Source organism: Poecilia formosa, unplaced genomic scaffold, assembly GCF_000485575.1.
Source record: "Poecilia formosa unplaced genomic scaffold, Poecilia_formosa-5.1.2 Scaffold310, whole genome shotgun sequence".
NCBI lineage: Eukaryota > Metazoa > Chordata > Actinopteri > Cyprinodontiformes > Poeciliidae > Poecilia > Poecilia formosa.
Window position 1 is genome coordinate 311,669 of NW_006800249.1, and position 16,015 is coordinate 327,683.

The following is a 16,015-nucleotide window of genomic DNA, read 5'->3' on the forward strand; positions in this document are numbered from 1 at the left end:
AGGCTGTTGTCTCCCGCGCTGCTGTGAAACGACACAGGAGTCAAAACAACAGCGAAGCACCGAGGCACCCCCCAAACTGAACAAATCCCCCTTCAGAACCAGGCGACGTGAAATAATAAGAATAAAGATGGAGAGCAGAACCGTAGACATGACAAGCATGTGTGTTTTTAGTGGGCAGGTGGGAGCACCTGCTGTGCTCCTTCCTGTGTTTCCACTCTCAAAAGTTTTGTTTTATTTTGGAGGAGCTGCTTCTTTTTCTCCTTTTTCATCCCTTGCTCCTTGGTTCTTGTCTTCTCGTGCAGCAGGGTGGAGATGAAACACGGGGAAACATGAGAGATGTTGAAGAGAAATGTCACCTTGTCCCCTTTGGCTGAGAGCTGCTCCCCTTTTAGACCACTGCCTGAGCGAGTGGAGCGGGTTTAGCTAACGAGCTACGTTGTTGCAAAGCTGAGACAACAATAGCAGCACAGAAGCAGCAACCAAAATACACAAAATAGTTGCTTTACTCAAAGATATATAGATGTAACTTCTTCTATGGTGGATAATCAGGACAGAAGACAAAACAATTGAAAAAAATCAAGAAAAATCAGTTTAGCGTTCAGATAACAAAGTTATATTCTTATACTAAATGATTATCTTCTTCTTTCTTCTTTCTTTCCACATTCAGGTGATGAGTGGTACTTGTGCAGGTTGACTCTGAGCATGCCCAGTCAGGCTGACCTGCAGTGGGGGATGTTTCCGTCGCCTTACCTGGGCGCCGTGGGTCCTGATGCCACATCTGGCTCTGTGGTCTACCGGCTGTCAGCGAGACAACGAGACGGCGCGCTGGGACAAGCTCAGTTCCTCCTACTTGACGGTACATTCTCCTGATACGTTAGCAGAATTAGTTTTGCATTGCTGTTTAAGTCAGGATCATCAAATTAACTCAAAACGTGTGAAATGTATGAATGAACCCCCAGAACTAAAGCAAAAATATCTTATGAAGATGTTAGCTAAATCTGTTAAGAGAGAGTCATCATCTACAGTGAACATCGGCTGAAAAGCCACGTATAGAGGAAGAAGCCAACCAGATTTGCAACTACACTCATGGACAAAGACCTTAGTTATGGATTATCTATCTGTCTGTCCATCTGTTCATCAAGTAATGGGCACCACTAACTAAAATACTAGCTATGCTAACTAACTCCAAAGAACTAATCATAAACATTAGCTCAATTAATGCTATGCTAATGGTGTTAGCCTGCTAAACTGCTAAATTCAACCATTCAACTGTAGGTTTACAAAACAACCAACTAAATTAGTGCCTTAGAAATTACTTGGGAAAATTAATTATGCAAATTGTTTTCACAGTTAGCAAAAATTTTAAAGTGGTAAGCAAAATATCAGCTCTGCTATTAGCGCATTAGCATCTATCTATCTATCTATCTATCTATCTATCTATCTATCTATCTATCTATCTATCTATCTATCTATCTATCTATCTATCATCTTGCTTTGTATCTTTTTTCTTTTTTTACCTGTCACAGTCAAACCTTGTTTTCCCAGTCTATTTTTCTCTAAACCTGTCGTGTCTTTGCTTTTATCTCCTGCCTGTATCTGTAATTAGGTCCGCTCCTACTCTGCCAGGCACTCTGTGACAAACCTGTTTTGCTCAAAGGAGTGATTTATAAATAAAGATTGACTTGTTGGATTTCAATTACTGTCAAGAGGGAAATGGAGAAAAAAAGTGCATAAAAAGCACAGAGCTGCACTCTTAATCGCTCCCCGGGGCAAAGAAATGCGAATAATAGCAAAGTCTCAGGAGAGGAAGGTAGCGAGTGGGAGAGTTAAAGGGTGGGCGTACGGGTGCCGGTGGCTGTGGATTTTTATTTTTAATTATTATTATTTTTACATTTTATGAGAGAAGAAGAAGAGAAGAGGAGGAAGAAGAAGGAATGATATTTATAGAGCTAATTTTTAATGCTCCCATATTAAAAGCTTCCCTTTGGGATAATGTGAGCACGTGTGCACTGACGAATAATCCAGTAATTTCAGTTAAAATCTGCGTTTGGCATCATGTCAAAGTGAAAATGTGTAGCCAGTGTGTATGTGTAGCACGGACCTAATCAGTGGCAATAATAGGATTTTACCCAATGTGAACATCAAAAATTTACTGTTTATTATCGTGTTTTTTTTCCCTACTCGCCACCAAAACAAAATAACTTTTAGAACATCACACAAAAATTAGCCATAATGGTAGCTAGCTTTTATTACCAGTAGGATTTTTAGATTTACTTCACTTCTGCAGAAAGTTAAAAGTGATTTCTGGCTTTAAGAGAATCTATTTATGCTTTAAATTTGCTCAGTGCTATGTTTATTAACTAATTAGCAGTTAGTAAAATACAAGAAAGAGATTTTAGCATGTTTTACATTCAGTTAAGTTAAAGTACTTTCTCATCTGGTGACAGTAAGGAGATATGAAATAATGGAAAATCTGATCCACCTTCTACTTAAAAACACTAGAAAGAAACATCAAACATGAATTAAAACAATATAAACTTGTATCCTTATGGGTTTTTATGCAGGTTTGTCTTATCTAAAGAACAGAAAGGACGCTCTCTACCTCCTGTTGTTCCTCTATTGCGTTGCACCACAGCACAAAACTCTGCTAACACCTTCAATGTTCCAGTTTTCTCAAAAGATTTGAGCTTACAACACACCTTCATGTCAAGTTGGAGAGGGTTTCACGTTAGCCTAATCAAAATGGATAGCAGCTTTTGAAAATAATGAAAGAGCAGAGCCGTAGGAGGAGATCAAACAGTTTAAGTATAGTTTTATCCCACTGGAGGTTGTTAATTTCGAAACCTTTCGTAATTAGTGACAGCTAATTGGAAACACAGAAAGAGACAATTAAAAAATAAAACATTTTTATAATTGAGACAATCAAATCTTTGAAGAACTTTAATGCTGATTTTTTCTCCTCTTGCACACACATTGTTTTTATAGAGACTGAAATGAATCTGTCACAGGAAAAATATCCAAGAAGGAGGAGATGATTGACAGTTGGGCTGCAGCTGCTGCTGCAGAACCCTCTGGTCAACAGCTGGGGATTCTTCTCCTTTTCTTCCCCTCGTCTTCGTTCTCATCTCCTTTTCCATTATTCCTCACTTCCTCCACATCTCTCACTTCCACTCTGCTGGCAGCTTTCCATCCTTCCTCTTCCTCCTTTTCTTCTTTCTTTATTCCTCATCTCTCCATCACTTACTTCCTCCTGCTTCCCGCTCTCTGTCTCATAAACCCAGAGGGACGTGAGTGAAAATGAGCCCACTCTTCTTTTTTTTTTTTCCTGCGTCTTCAGAGAGCGTTAACTAGCTCATAGAACACACATAAATAAACACACAGCCAGCATGCCTCCAGCATCAATTTGCCTCAATTGGCTTTTCATAATTGAACAGCTGGGACTCCGTCTCTTTATTTATACACAAGTGGACAAGTTGAAAGATGGTTGTTTATGTGAAAAAAAAAAATCCACAAATGAATGTATTGTTTGAATAATGGCAACATTCATTAAATAGTTAGAGAACTGTAAAGGCAAGTTATTCATTAAAATGCTTTAAACTGAAAGCATGATCAAAAAAGAATAGCTCAGAGTTCAAAGTACAGAAGTAAATATGAAATTTAGTAATAATAGCAAACACCAGTCCTGTGTAAATACACAATGACAATTCAAGCAGGGAAAATTTACTGTATTTTCAGCATGTATATATATATCATTTTTTCTTTCTTTTTTAGGTGGTGAGGAGTGCTTTGAAGTGGACCGTCGCTCTGGGCTGATTAGGACCACAGGACGACCTCTGACCCCCAGCAGGGAGTACCATCTGCGGGTCCAGGCGGTGGACGGACGAGGCCGTAAAGGCCCACCAGCCACTGTTTCCATCCTTGCTGGATACCGACCGCCACAGTTTACCAACTCCACCTACAGCCTGAACGTGCTGGAAAACACGCCTGTTGGCCAACCGTGAGTCCCACCAACACAAATATTATCAGTACCTCTTATATAGATGGTCAAACAAGCCTGAAAATACAAGGCCTTGCATAAGTATTGATACTATTTGAGTTTTTCAACATATTCTTATGCAACACCCACAAGCTTTGATGGAATTTGTTGTAATAGAGCAGCATAAAGTTGCATGTTATGTACTTTTGTTAGTTTATAAATCACTGAATGACTTAACACCAAAATACAATACCGACCCAAACCAGAACCAAAACATGGAGAAGCAGCATTCAGCTTCTATGTGCCACAAATCTGGAACAAACTTCCAAAAAACTGCAAAACAGCCAAAACACTGAGTTCCTTTAAATCACAGCTGAAAACCCAACTGCTTAGAGTTCCCCTTGATTCATAATAAATGAAACATTGATCAAAACATTTGAAGTGTACCTGCTTGATGATTTTGATGATGGTATTTGACAAAAAGTAATATTTATTGCTTGCTTGTACAACGTTGTTTTGATGTCAGACACTATGAACTGCATTGTTGCTAAAATGTGCTATACTATTAACTTAACGCGATCTATATTGTTAAGGGGAAGAAAAATGAGACATGTAAGTTTGGGGTTCATATATTTTCACGCCCCATTTCTTCAACACCCCTAAATAAAATCCGGTTCAACCAACTGGCTTTGGAAGTTACCCGAGACATGGCCGTCCACCTAAACCTACAAGACAGGCAAGGAGATCATCAATCAGAGAAGCAGCCAGTACGGACACTTTCTAATCTCAAATTTGATAATTATGAAAGAGTGGAAAGAAGAACATTCAGTCAGAGCTACTATATTCATCTGTGGCCTAGTCAAAGTCCATGTCTAAATTCAAAGATATTCACAGGGGCTTCTCACTAATTTTGAGGTATTATGTAAAGAGATTACAAACATTCTAGGGGCTTGTTGCATATTTTTAAAGGTGCTAATAAACAAATATAAATAAGTAAAAATGTCTTGTTATGGTATGGAGAACTATTGTTCAGAGTTTATACTGCATTCAGTGGGTATATACTGCATGCAAGCCACTGTGCACAACGCTATACTGGCATGATATCAATAAACGCTAAATTATAGAGCCATGAAAAGGTTATTAACCCAAATTTATGTTTTACCTTCCACATCTGCAATCCCATCATTTACATTCCAATGCCATAAAAAATGAATGGATTTTGCGAGACTGCCTCTATGAGGTTTTTTCTTGTGTGTGTGCTTGTTGTTGTGCTTTGCATGTCATGTGATGCATGAAAAGATGAGCCCCGAAGAGCGAGACAAAAGAAAAGAGGAAGAGGAAGGAAGAGGTAGAAAAACAGAAGAGAGAAAATAGAAGAGAAGAAGAGGATGGGAGACAGAGGGATGATGAGGAGGAGAAGGAAGGGGGTGGGATGGAGGAAGAGGGCCCAGATGTATGAGTGTGGCCTGAGGCTGAGAATTTGAAAGTGTGGCAAATTCAAATATTTATTAAAAGTGAGGTCTGGATAAACATGAAGGGGAGTGTGTGAGTGTGTTGAATCCCCCAGGGCTGCTGGCGCAAAGCACATTGTATTAATATCCAAGTATCCATGCCACCCTCTGAGCGCTGTGTGGGTGTAGCTCAGTATGGGTTTTTTCTGTGTCTCAGCCTTCCATTATATATGTTTTGCATGCCCTTGCGTGTGTCTGTGTGTACGTGTTTCTCTTTTAATCAAATTGATTAACCAGGTCTGAGCATGGCACCTTAGAGCTCAGAATAATCCATGAAGACTGCAGAGTTTAAGAGCAGCACCAGCGTGTCACCAAGTCTGTTTGGAGTCGTACATGAAGAGCAGCTTTCCTCTGACCTGTGCTCATGTTTACCCTGCATACAAGATGAAATAAATGAACAAACACAGCAACATTACCGTTTACTCACATATGAGGTACAGAGGAAACACATTAACATGTTTTAATGTTGGACTTTCTCATTGTCATTAAAATGACCTGAGTCAAAGTTTGTTAAATTAGGTACGCAACAACATTTCTAAAGAAACTCAGAAGAATAAAGTCCAATTTTCTACGTTTTCTTGGGCTTTGCAGTGAGAGTACGGCAATGCAAGTTTATTTGCTTTGCAAACAAATTTCAACAATGTGAAAGACGACAATTCAAAGTGTTGCATAAAGAAAACATTAAGCACAAAACGTAAAAACCTGATGCTCCTTCTTCAGGTTTGGTTCTGGTTCTGGGGATGTAGAGCAGACTGGAACTAGAAGATCTTATGTTGTTTATCAAATTCAACATTATACATTTTACTATGAATTAGACAGGGAAAATATGTTTTCATAAAGAGGGAAAGACTGACGCTCATCTCGGTGTAATCTCAGAGAGCTCCAGCAGAACCAGCCTACATGTGGTTCACAGAAATAAAATGTGAACCACATGTAGGTTATAATTATAATTTTTCTGGCTCATCTCGAACCTTTCTGTGTGTGTTTGTGGTCAGGGTTGCTGTGGTTCAGGCTGTCTCCTTCCAGAAGAAGAGTCTGTCCTACATGTTACTGATTAACCCCGGAAACCTGTTCAGCATCAACCAGGAAAGCGGCGCTCTGAGCCTCACCCGATCGGTCGACTACGAGAGCGGTCACAACCTGCACACCCTGCAGGTCCGAGCCTCTGAAAGCGACACCGGCCTCAGCGGCGTTGCAGAGGTACGCATCAATGCCATCAGATTTACTGAGTCCTGTTTGTACTGCTTCAGTAAGAAACATCCCAACAACTTCAGCAGAGCTAAATCTGAATAAATTGAGCATTAATTATGCCATGAATACCTTGAGAAGCCAGGGATGTGATGAAAATATTCCAGTCTACTCATGAAAAAAAGTGTATTTTTATCTAAACTTTTATATTGTAGACAAGCTTTTTTGGCTAAAAAATATCTGAGCTCAAAAGGACTTTGGATCAGAAATGTTTTTAATCTGAAGGAAGATTATTTTCATTGTCAACTCTCCCAGAACATAATTATAAGGTTGTAATTTTCCTTGTGTTCTTTGAATTACACGCCTCAAATTGTTGATAGAAGTAATGCATTCAACACTTTGTCATAATTGTGAAATCTGTGTTAAATGTGGCAATCAGTAGTTCCTATAATGACTTTCAGGGAATCATGTTTTCCATTTCTGTCAGGGGGAAATGCACCGATACGTACTTTAATCCAGTGAAAACAATGAAGAAAACATTTGACTCTACAGTGGCACACACAGCTGCTTTTATTATCTTTCTCATGATGAGCCTGTCAATATATATAACACAACACATGTAATGGTTCATAACTAGTCTTACTATAACAAATCTTACTGTAATGTAAATTGTCCCAGAAGTTATCGCAATAAACAATATTATCTTTGTTTTGAGGCCAACATATGCACCACCTTTTTCATTTTTCTGCAAAAGCTTTTGAATATTCTTCAAAAGCAAACACATTCAAATGTCCGACACATTTTATTTTTAAACTTGCATCACGTTCCACTACCCAACGTGGTGAGTAACTTTTCCAGTGATTCCTCACTGTGACCTAAAGACCAGTGGTGTTCACCTTGTTAAGCGATCTGGTCATTTTGCAGCTCAGGACAAAACGTGAATGTTATCCAGGGACTCGGATGTCGCCATGACCTCTGTGTGTCGCGTATGCATTCACACCTGTAGCTGAGGCTGAGCCTGTGATCAAATCACCCCAGAGGCTCAACAACGTCAGGCGTGAACAAGGTCACAGTTTACTGACCTGTGATGACAGTCACTGTGAAGTGTTATTCTGTGAACGCAGTGTCCCTGCACACTTTGCCAAAGCGCATTCATTTCAATGCTTGACAACTAAACAGTATCACAATTAATTAGACACAAAAAGCTATTGATTCAATAAGTTACCAACTAATATTTTAAGTTAACATTGAAGAATATTGTCTTGCTTTTTCTACTTTCTAATCTATGTTGTAAACAGTGAATACCAAGCCAATAAAAAGAGAGGTTCACATAACAACAGCCAACTGGTTAAGGTTTGACAGAACTGTTTAAACTCAACGGTCTTTTAGCTGGTGTGCTATATAAATAAAAATTCACCACCATCACAACTTATCAACTCTCACTTTTAAAAAAGCATCTGAACGTGCTGACGCCTAACTGCTCTCAAGCTGCTCTCTGATGAAAACACGTTCATTTCTGAATCAGATGCAATGATGCAACCGTTTAAATTTATATCTTACTTAGCATACGTTACGCATACTTAAATTAGAAACAGCAAATTAAGCTTTTTTTATGAAAACTCTCAATTTCAACGCTGTATGCAAAAAAACTAAACATCCTGTCTACAAGCACAACCAAAAGTTTACCTTTTCATCTTTTGGTAAGCTATGCAAATTATATGAAGCAAAGATCTACACCTTCCCGCTAATGCATATTAACATGCAGTGGATACATGGCTTTTTGCTCCATAAACTCATACTGAAATTAGTGCAAGGACTTTTTTTCAATTTGGAGTTTTTGTTCGATATTACAGGCTGATTGAAGTTTTAAGTTTCATATTTAGAAATAGTAGCTGTCATTGTTCATTAGTCTGTCAAAATCCAGACAAAATTTATACACGTTATGCTTAAATCTTAGCGACCGAAGACAGAAGGACTTTCCACTCATCACTCATTGGACTTGTGTTCACACCGAGCATCAGAAGCCAAAAGTTGCTCTTTATGATTTGCACCACATAATTTAATAATTGTATGGTAAAATTTGTCAGCTACTCGTGTTTTATGATGACAGTATTTCTTTGACAATGTAAAGAGTACAATTTCCACTTGAGAGCTTTTAAAAATCCAGTTCTTACAGTTACAGAAATAGTGGTGAGATCTAATGTCCTTCATTCAAGTTCCTACGGAAAACAAATATTTTGTTCCTAATGGGAACATATTTCTTTTACAAAGTCAAAAATTGTTACCATTTTCCTTCTCTTTAGAAAGAAATCACAAAACATCTCCTGCAGATAACACAAGGGTTTAATTATGCTTCAGGTAATTACTGTTGACAGGTGATTACTGACTGCACCACATCACTCAGGGTGATTTGTGCTTCACATTTTACCTACAAAGTAAACAGAATAAAGCCGTTTGTTTTCTTTTCTCCTTCAAATTAATCTTTTAAAGCAGAAATGTTCTTTTCTGGAAAAATCCTAAATTAAATGGCTTTAAAATGAAAATAATACATTTTGTCCTTGTTTACACTAGTTTGTTTTCTATATGCTCTGTGCATACTTGCAGAGGCAGCCACACATCTAAATCCTCTCAGCCTCACCATTGCTGCCCTGCTGTCCAGACTAAACAGGTGGTGTGTTTGAGGTTCTGGACTGCAGAGGAAATCTGTGCTCAGGTGGTCACATCAGCAGCCTCACCAGTTAATTCAGCTTTTATGAGAATAAAAACAAACTATTATGCTTCAGTTCTGGCATGTTGGATGGGGGAACAGGAACAAAGGTGAGATAAAGACACAGAGAGGATTGAGATTTAAGGGCTTAAAGCACGGACAGACAAATGGTCATGAATTAGTTTCTCCTTAAGCATCAGTTATACAGCTTTACAGTGGCATCTGTATCTGCAGTTTTTCACACTAGAACATCAAACAAACACCCTGATATCACTATAGAAGGTAGTGAGAAAATCATATTTGTCATTCATTTACCACATCCCAGATGGATTAACAGACACCTAAAGCAGAATTTTGAATTTGTGATGTTTTTGTGGTTCTGTTTGATTTATTTTATTTCATGGCCTGTCACAACACACACACAAACCTTTCTCCATATGGATGACAGAGAAAGACGAGTGGTTCTAGCTTTGCTTCTGACTGATCCTCTAGTTCATGGTGTTACTATGAAGATCCATACAATTATAGAAAAATACTTCACAGACAGAAATAACTAGGGATTAACAATATATCTGGATTATGATCAGAAACGGCACATTGGTGTCATTACAATAAGGAAAACTGGGCTTATATTATATGTTATCACAGTGCCAAAAGGGCAGTAAATTATATGTAATATTGGTTATTGGCCAAGGCAGTTTAATTAATATCAATATCGGCTCAGATTTTCACCCCGGTGCAGACGTTACCTGGATTTTTCTGATTGATCTGTGGATCCATACAGAGATGAGCATCTATTTGCACGAGAAACACTAAAACTAAATGAGCTTTTTCCTCCAGGTCATTGTCCACATAACGGATGAGAACGATTGCACACCAGAGTTTCTTCACTCCATCTACACCAGAGATAACATACCTGAGAGCGTCGCACCTGGAACCTCACTACTGCAAGGTAACACAAACTGATGAGTCTGCTGAAGTTTTAACACCATACATCATGATGAGACCAGTTATTTCCCTTAATCCTGTTGTTTTTTTTTCTTTTGTGTGTCCACATTTATAGGTTTTTCCTCCTGATTCCTTACATTCTTTCACTCTCGGTCCATTGTTGTTTTCCTTTTGCTGTGTTTCCATCGTTCTTTTTTCTTGGGATCTTCTCAGTTTTTTTTTTTCCTTTTCATCCCCTCACATATCCAAATCTCTTGTTTACAGGTTCCTCTTCTCTTTTGAGTGGCTTTCTACTTGTTTTCTTCTATCTCGTTCATCCACCTTCTTTTCTTTTTCCTCTCCTTTTGCTAACATAAATCCACATTCATTCCATTTTAATTGCCTCATCTTTCTCCTTTCCACCTCATTTGTCTTCCTCCTTTAACATCTTTCAGTTTTCTTCTTCTCCTGTCCTCAACTATTTCTTCTTTTAGATGTTTTTCACCACATTTCCTCTTTTTATTCCCATCAGTTCTGGCTCGCGACTGTGATTCCGGTGTGAACTCCGAGATCTCCTACTTCATCCCGAGTGGCGATTTTGACATCACATCCGGGGGTGTGGTCAGCCCTGCCCGTCGCCTGGACTATGAGCGGCCCAATCACATCTACGAGTTTGTAGTTGTCGCAGTGGATGCAGGGACGCCTCCTCGAACTGGGACAGCCTCTGTTCGTGTCCGTGTGGCTAACACCAACGATGAGGTGCCGGTCTTCTCCCAAAGCGTGTAAGAACCTCCGTCTGTTAGTATCTGATCATCTCAGTGTGGATTTTACTTTACTTAATAGTAAAGAAGTCCGATGTCAGCATCTCTCTTGTTTTCACTCCTTCTGTCACCCACAGAGACAATCTGCTAATTGAGGTGTTTTTTAAGTCAGAGTTTATTTTTATTTCTGCTTCCTCCATCTCTTTCTGTTTCATCTTCACTTCAATCAATCCAGGCTCTTTCCTTCACACTACTATGTGTAGTACATTTTTCCTTGCACTTCTTACTTTGTTACTTTGTGCAACATCACATCCTACCTTTCCCAATGTCCTCCAGTACAGTTAAAGGTTGTTTCCCTCTTTTTTGCAGCTATAAAACCTTCCTCAGTGAGGATGCTGGTCCCGACACGCTGGTCGCCATTGTTCACGCCAATGACCCTGATGGGGACGGCGTCTCTTACGCCATCACAGGTGGCAATGAGGACAGCAACTTCCAGCTAGACAACCAAAAAGGTGAGATAAAAGCAACAGAGCTTTTGTCAAGTTGAACTTCTGTTGAAACAGAAGATCCAGATCAAGATTTTTGTCTGATGTTGTTCTACGTCATTTAAATTTGGAGTGCTAATGAAGATGCTATGCAGAGGTGAAAGTGTGCCCCGCACTGTGTAGAACATTTCAGCAACAAGGTGGTTGAATTTTACATGAAAAAAATGTAACACAATAACCAATTATATTCAAAACAGAAAACAAGCAACAAACATTACATATTAGTCAAATAATTTACATTTTGCTGCACCTCTGTGCACCCTACTACATTTTAAGTTGTTGTCCTATAGATTAACACTTTAATTTTTATCCTTTTTTACGATATGACTGTCGTAATTCAACTACGTCTTTCATTGCATTTTTATTTTAAGGCTATATGAACAAAATGTTCAAAAAAGTTAATATTCTCACAAAAACTCAGACTGCAATTGAAGGACATAAAAATAGACAGATTATAAAACTCCCAGAGTGCATCACACCAAACTATCACTCCTTTCTGCTGCTGGACGTGTTCCCTCTGGTAACAGACAGCAAGTAAGGCATTGAAATAATATTCAAGTTGATTAAAAAAAGCTTAAATTTGGTCTTGAAGAATGTAAATAGCTAACTCAAATTTAAAATGAATGTGAGCAGTAGATTAAGCGTTTCTCTAGGCAGTAGATGGTTTTGTTCTGAAAACATTCCTCCTTTTCCAGCTCTGCCTCTAATGGGACAGTAATGAATGTCAACATATTGTTTTTTTTAGCAAGCAGAGCGCTCTGACACACACAAACAAGGGGAACAATCACTTTTACACATGTACACACACAACAGCAGTGTTCAGATCATTTACAATTACACACACACACGCACACAGCAAAGTGGTTGTTTCCATAGTAACAAGTATTTGGGGATAAAGCGTGATAGTATTAACGAGGCCAGTGTACCCCCTGGAAGACACACTCACCACAAACGCATAAATAAAAAAACAAACACATAAATAATCACTGTGTATGCGTGTGTGTGTGCACACACACACGCATACACACACAAACACAGCTGTCCCTGATGTACTTCACTCATTTGAATATTTGTGCACCTATTTTTGTGAGGACCATTTTATCCTTTTGTGACTGAAAAATAAAAACTTGTTTATGTGCCAAACTAGACACGAAGTATGTGGAATACACACTTTGCTTTTCCATTTTTCTCTCCAGTGTTTCAAGAGTGACAGTGACAACGGTTGCTGAAGGCATTTTGTTTTTTGGGCTGTGTATCTTTGCTGTTCATCTCAGCAATGCTTTAAGGGATGCTTTAAAAAAAATACAAACTTCTCAAATGTTCTGTTGGACTCCAGTGGCAGAAGCATCATTGTTTTAGCGTCTCTGCAGCATCATTCAGTGTCTTTCATGAAGGCATTTTCAATGTTGCCAGTGTATACTTTCTTGCAACATGTATGTCTTTTGACCATTTTTGAAATATGAGCTGTTCATGTTGTTTTTCAGTGACTCGCAACAAAGTGTAAAGAAGAAGTGAGCAATGTTTCATGCTACAATGAACACTAGACAATATGCTCAATATACCTGGAAAATTTGGCCAATGAAGGTTTACTGCACCTGTTACAGTGGTCACTTTTATGCAATTGAACAAATAGTCCAAAAAAGGACAAAAATAACTATATAGAATTATCTGAAAGGTTAAATGAAGACAATTAGAGTGATGTTGAGATTCTCTCTCTCAAGCAGCTCTTATTATTTAGGTCATTGAGAAAGAACATCTGGAATTTGGGATCAATTTTCTTCTTCCCTGTTGATTGGAGGAATGAGGTTTGCCCTGATTCCCACAGAGTAGCCTGATCTCAATAGACTGGTTCCCAGTGTGAATTGATGGTGCACTTGACTTGTATTTGTAAGTCCTGAAACGTCTCTTTGATAAGTCAGAAATAAGAAAAAGCAAGATAAATAAATAAAAAAAATAGATCGACCCCTGAAGCTGAGTTAAATTTTAGTGTGATTTTCAGCTTGATAAAACATTGAATAATAATGAGACATTAAACCAGTGCTGTGCACACTGTTGTCCTGGTACTTTGAAACAAGGCTCTGAATCCCATTGCAAACGACAGAGAGGAGACGGTTCTGGTTTTAATACATGTAAAGGAGAGAAATAAGATGTTTGCAAAGGGCAGCTAAGAACAGTTAGCACCACAAATGTGAGTAAATCCCTTCTATTTTCTGACATTCAACCAGATCACTCATTTCTGGTTGAAAAACCAGAAATTAGTGATCTGGGAGTTCAGATCACTCCCAGATCTGAACTTTGACATCCAAGACAATTCATTGCAGCATGACATTGACACACCAGACTCCGTTGTTAATATAGCATAGCTGCAGAAATGCTGCATGTGGGAGTCCACCTCTTGTTGCTCTAGCAGTGCCAATATGATGACTGGTGTCCTCCACACTTTTTTATTTTTGCATTCTGGTTTTCCTGCAGCTTGTTTTGTTTGACAAAATGTGTTTTTTCCTTGAAAATTACCTCAGTTTGTTCCTCCTACTGTTTCTCTCTTTCAAGCCTGGGAAAATGTTGGCACGGCGTTCTTTCATTACATCCCAGGGGTCATTCCAAAGAGAGCCAGCCACAGCGTCATCTCTTTTTACAGTGCAGGTGTTCGAGCTGTGGGCTCTGCTTGGCCTGATGAGCAACACAGGAGGATGTTTTGGTGAATTTTCCTCTGTATTGGAATTTGGAAAAACATGGTCTCTTTTTCTTCAAGGTGGCAGAAATGAAGCAGACAGAACAGACACACACAAAGTGGGTTTTCTCTAGAAAAATCTCGTCTTTCCACATAAATGATGTACTAAGACTCTCTCCCAGATGTCCATGTCATGTCAGCAAGAGTAGCAAATCAGCAATCATTAAGATGTTTTTTGGCAAAGGTGAGACAATCTCTCGTGTGGTTTTGGCCTTGAAACTCTTCCATGAATTATATTTTTGCTCAGGATCTCTTTCCTATTGTTGAATCTTGAGACCTCAAGTAAGTGAAGTCTGCAGTGCTTAAGACACCGTCCTGTTTTGTATGGTCTTGTTTGGACATGAAATGTTAGTTTTTGCGATCTTTTAGCCCACTTTGTGTTATCAGACAGGTTCTGTTTAAATGTCTTTTTTTTATCCTATTCTTAAATTTGACAGTAAATCTGTGCAGGGACCTAAACTTTAAGGTGATGGCAGTGAGGCTTGGAGCTCCTTACCAAAAATAAATTGTCAAAATGTCAATAGAAACATAAAAAAAGTTGATTGCTGTCATACCAAAAAATACATTTGCAATGGTTGTTGAAAAAGGTATAAATAACTTTTGACCTTTTTTCTAAACAAATGTCTTTTGAATTGATAATCACTTTACATTATTTTAATATCTCTTAGGAGAGGATTTTATATCAAAAACATTTGCATCACTTTCGTCCCTGTTTAGCTTTTTTCTGACTCTTCTTCTTTCCTCAGTCTTGAAGAAAGTTTGCACACAAGCCCAAAGCTTGGAAAAATAATATATACCCTGCTGCCAACCCACTTTTTGTTGGTCAGAGGAAATTAAATGCCGGTTAACTCTGAAGCCCTAGGTTCTGTTGTCCGTTCTTTTCTGCCACTTTAAACTTTATTTCCCCTGAGGCTCTGTTTGAGCATAACTTTTTTAAGGAGGGTCAAAGTTTTGGGGGTCAGTTCTTTGATGTAGCCACATGCACTGCTCCACTGTTCTCATGCATCCGTGCACAAAAAGAAATAAATGTGAACATTTGCACATAAATGTTGTATTAACGCTTTTTTTCACACACTCAGACACACCTCCACACACGCAGGCACACACTCATCTGCACTCATGCAGCAGATGGCCTTTGGCTTGCTCGGATGTTCTGCTTTGTCACTTCAAAGCGTTGTGAAGTATTTTCATGTAGATGTGATCGCGCCCTCTCAGCCTGCGTGTCTATATTCATGCTGCTACCAAAGCTGCTTGTTTGTTTGTTTGCGATGCCTCTCTGTTATGTTAATGCCGCAGCGATTGTTAGCGCAGAAAAATGGCATTTGTTTTACACCTGAGTTGGGATAATGTGAGGGTTTTTCGCACGCTGTTGCTTCAGTTGACAGTCGCTGCTGTTGTTGACCCACAGAGCAGGAAACATCACAGCGCCGCTTTTCATCTCCAGTGTTTTTTAAACTCAACACGCCCACTGTTATTTATACTCACCAGCAGGATTTTCTTTGTGGATGCTGTGGCTCAGAAACAACCGCAGCAACTTGAGCAGTAGCTCCCGGGTGCTTTGTTATACTTTCTGTTTGCGGAAACATTTTTAATTTTCTTTTTCCTCCAGAGAAGTTTATGTATTGCCATCTGGCACACACAAAACAAACAAACAAACAAACAAACAAAC

The 16,015-nt window shown here is 38.8% G+C and overlaps 1 protein-coding gene across 1 annotated transcript in view; it reads left to right on the forward strand.

Annotated features, from left to right (window-relative positions):
- The window catches only part of LOC103152430 (neural-cadherin), a 194,735-nt gene that overhangs the window by 58,012 nt on the left and 120,708 nt on the right, over positions 1-16,015 (forward strand). The window contains exons 2-7 of the mRNA XM_007572893.2: positions 668-856; positions 3,772-3,997; positions 6,483-6,687; positions 10,223-10,334; positions 10,842-11,091; positions 11,440-11,582. Coding sequence (XP_007572955.1) covers positions 668-856; positions 3,772-3,997; positions 6,483-6,687; positions 10,223-10,334; positions 10,842-11,091; positions 11,440-11,582 — 1,125 coding nt within the window. The remainder of the gene's footprint in view (positions 1-667; positions 857-3,771; positions 3,998-6,482; positions 6,688-10,222; positions 10,335-10,841; positions 11,092-11,439; positions 11,583-16,015) is intronic.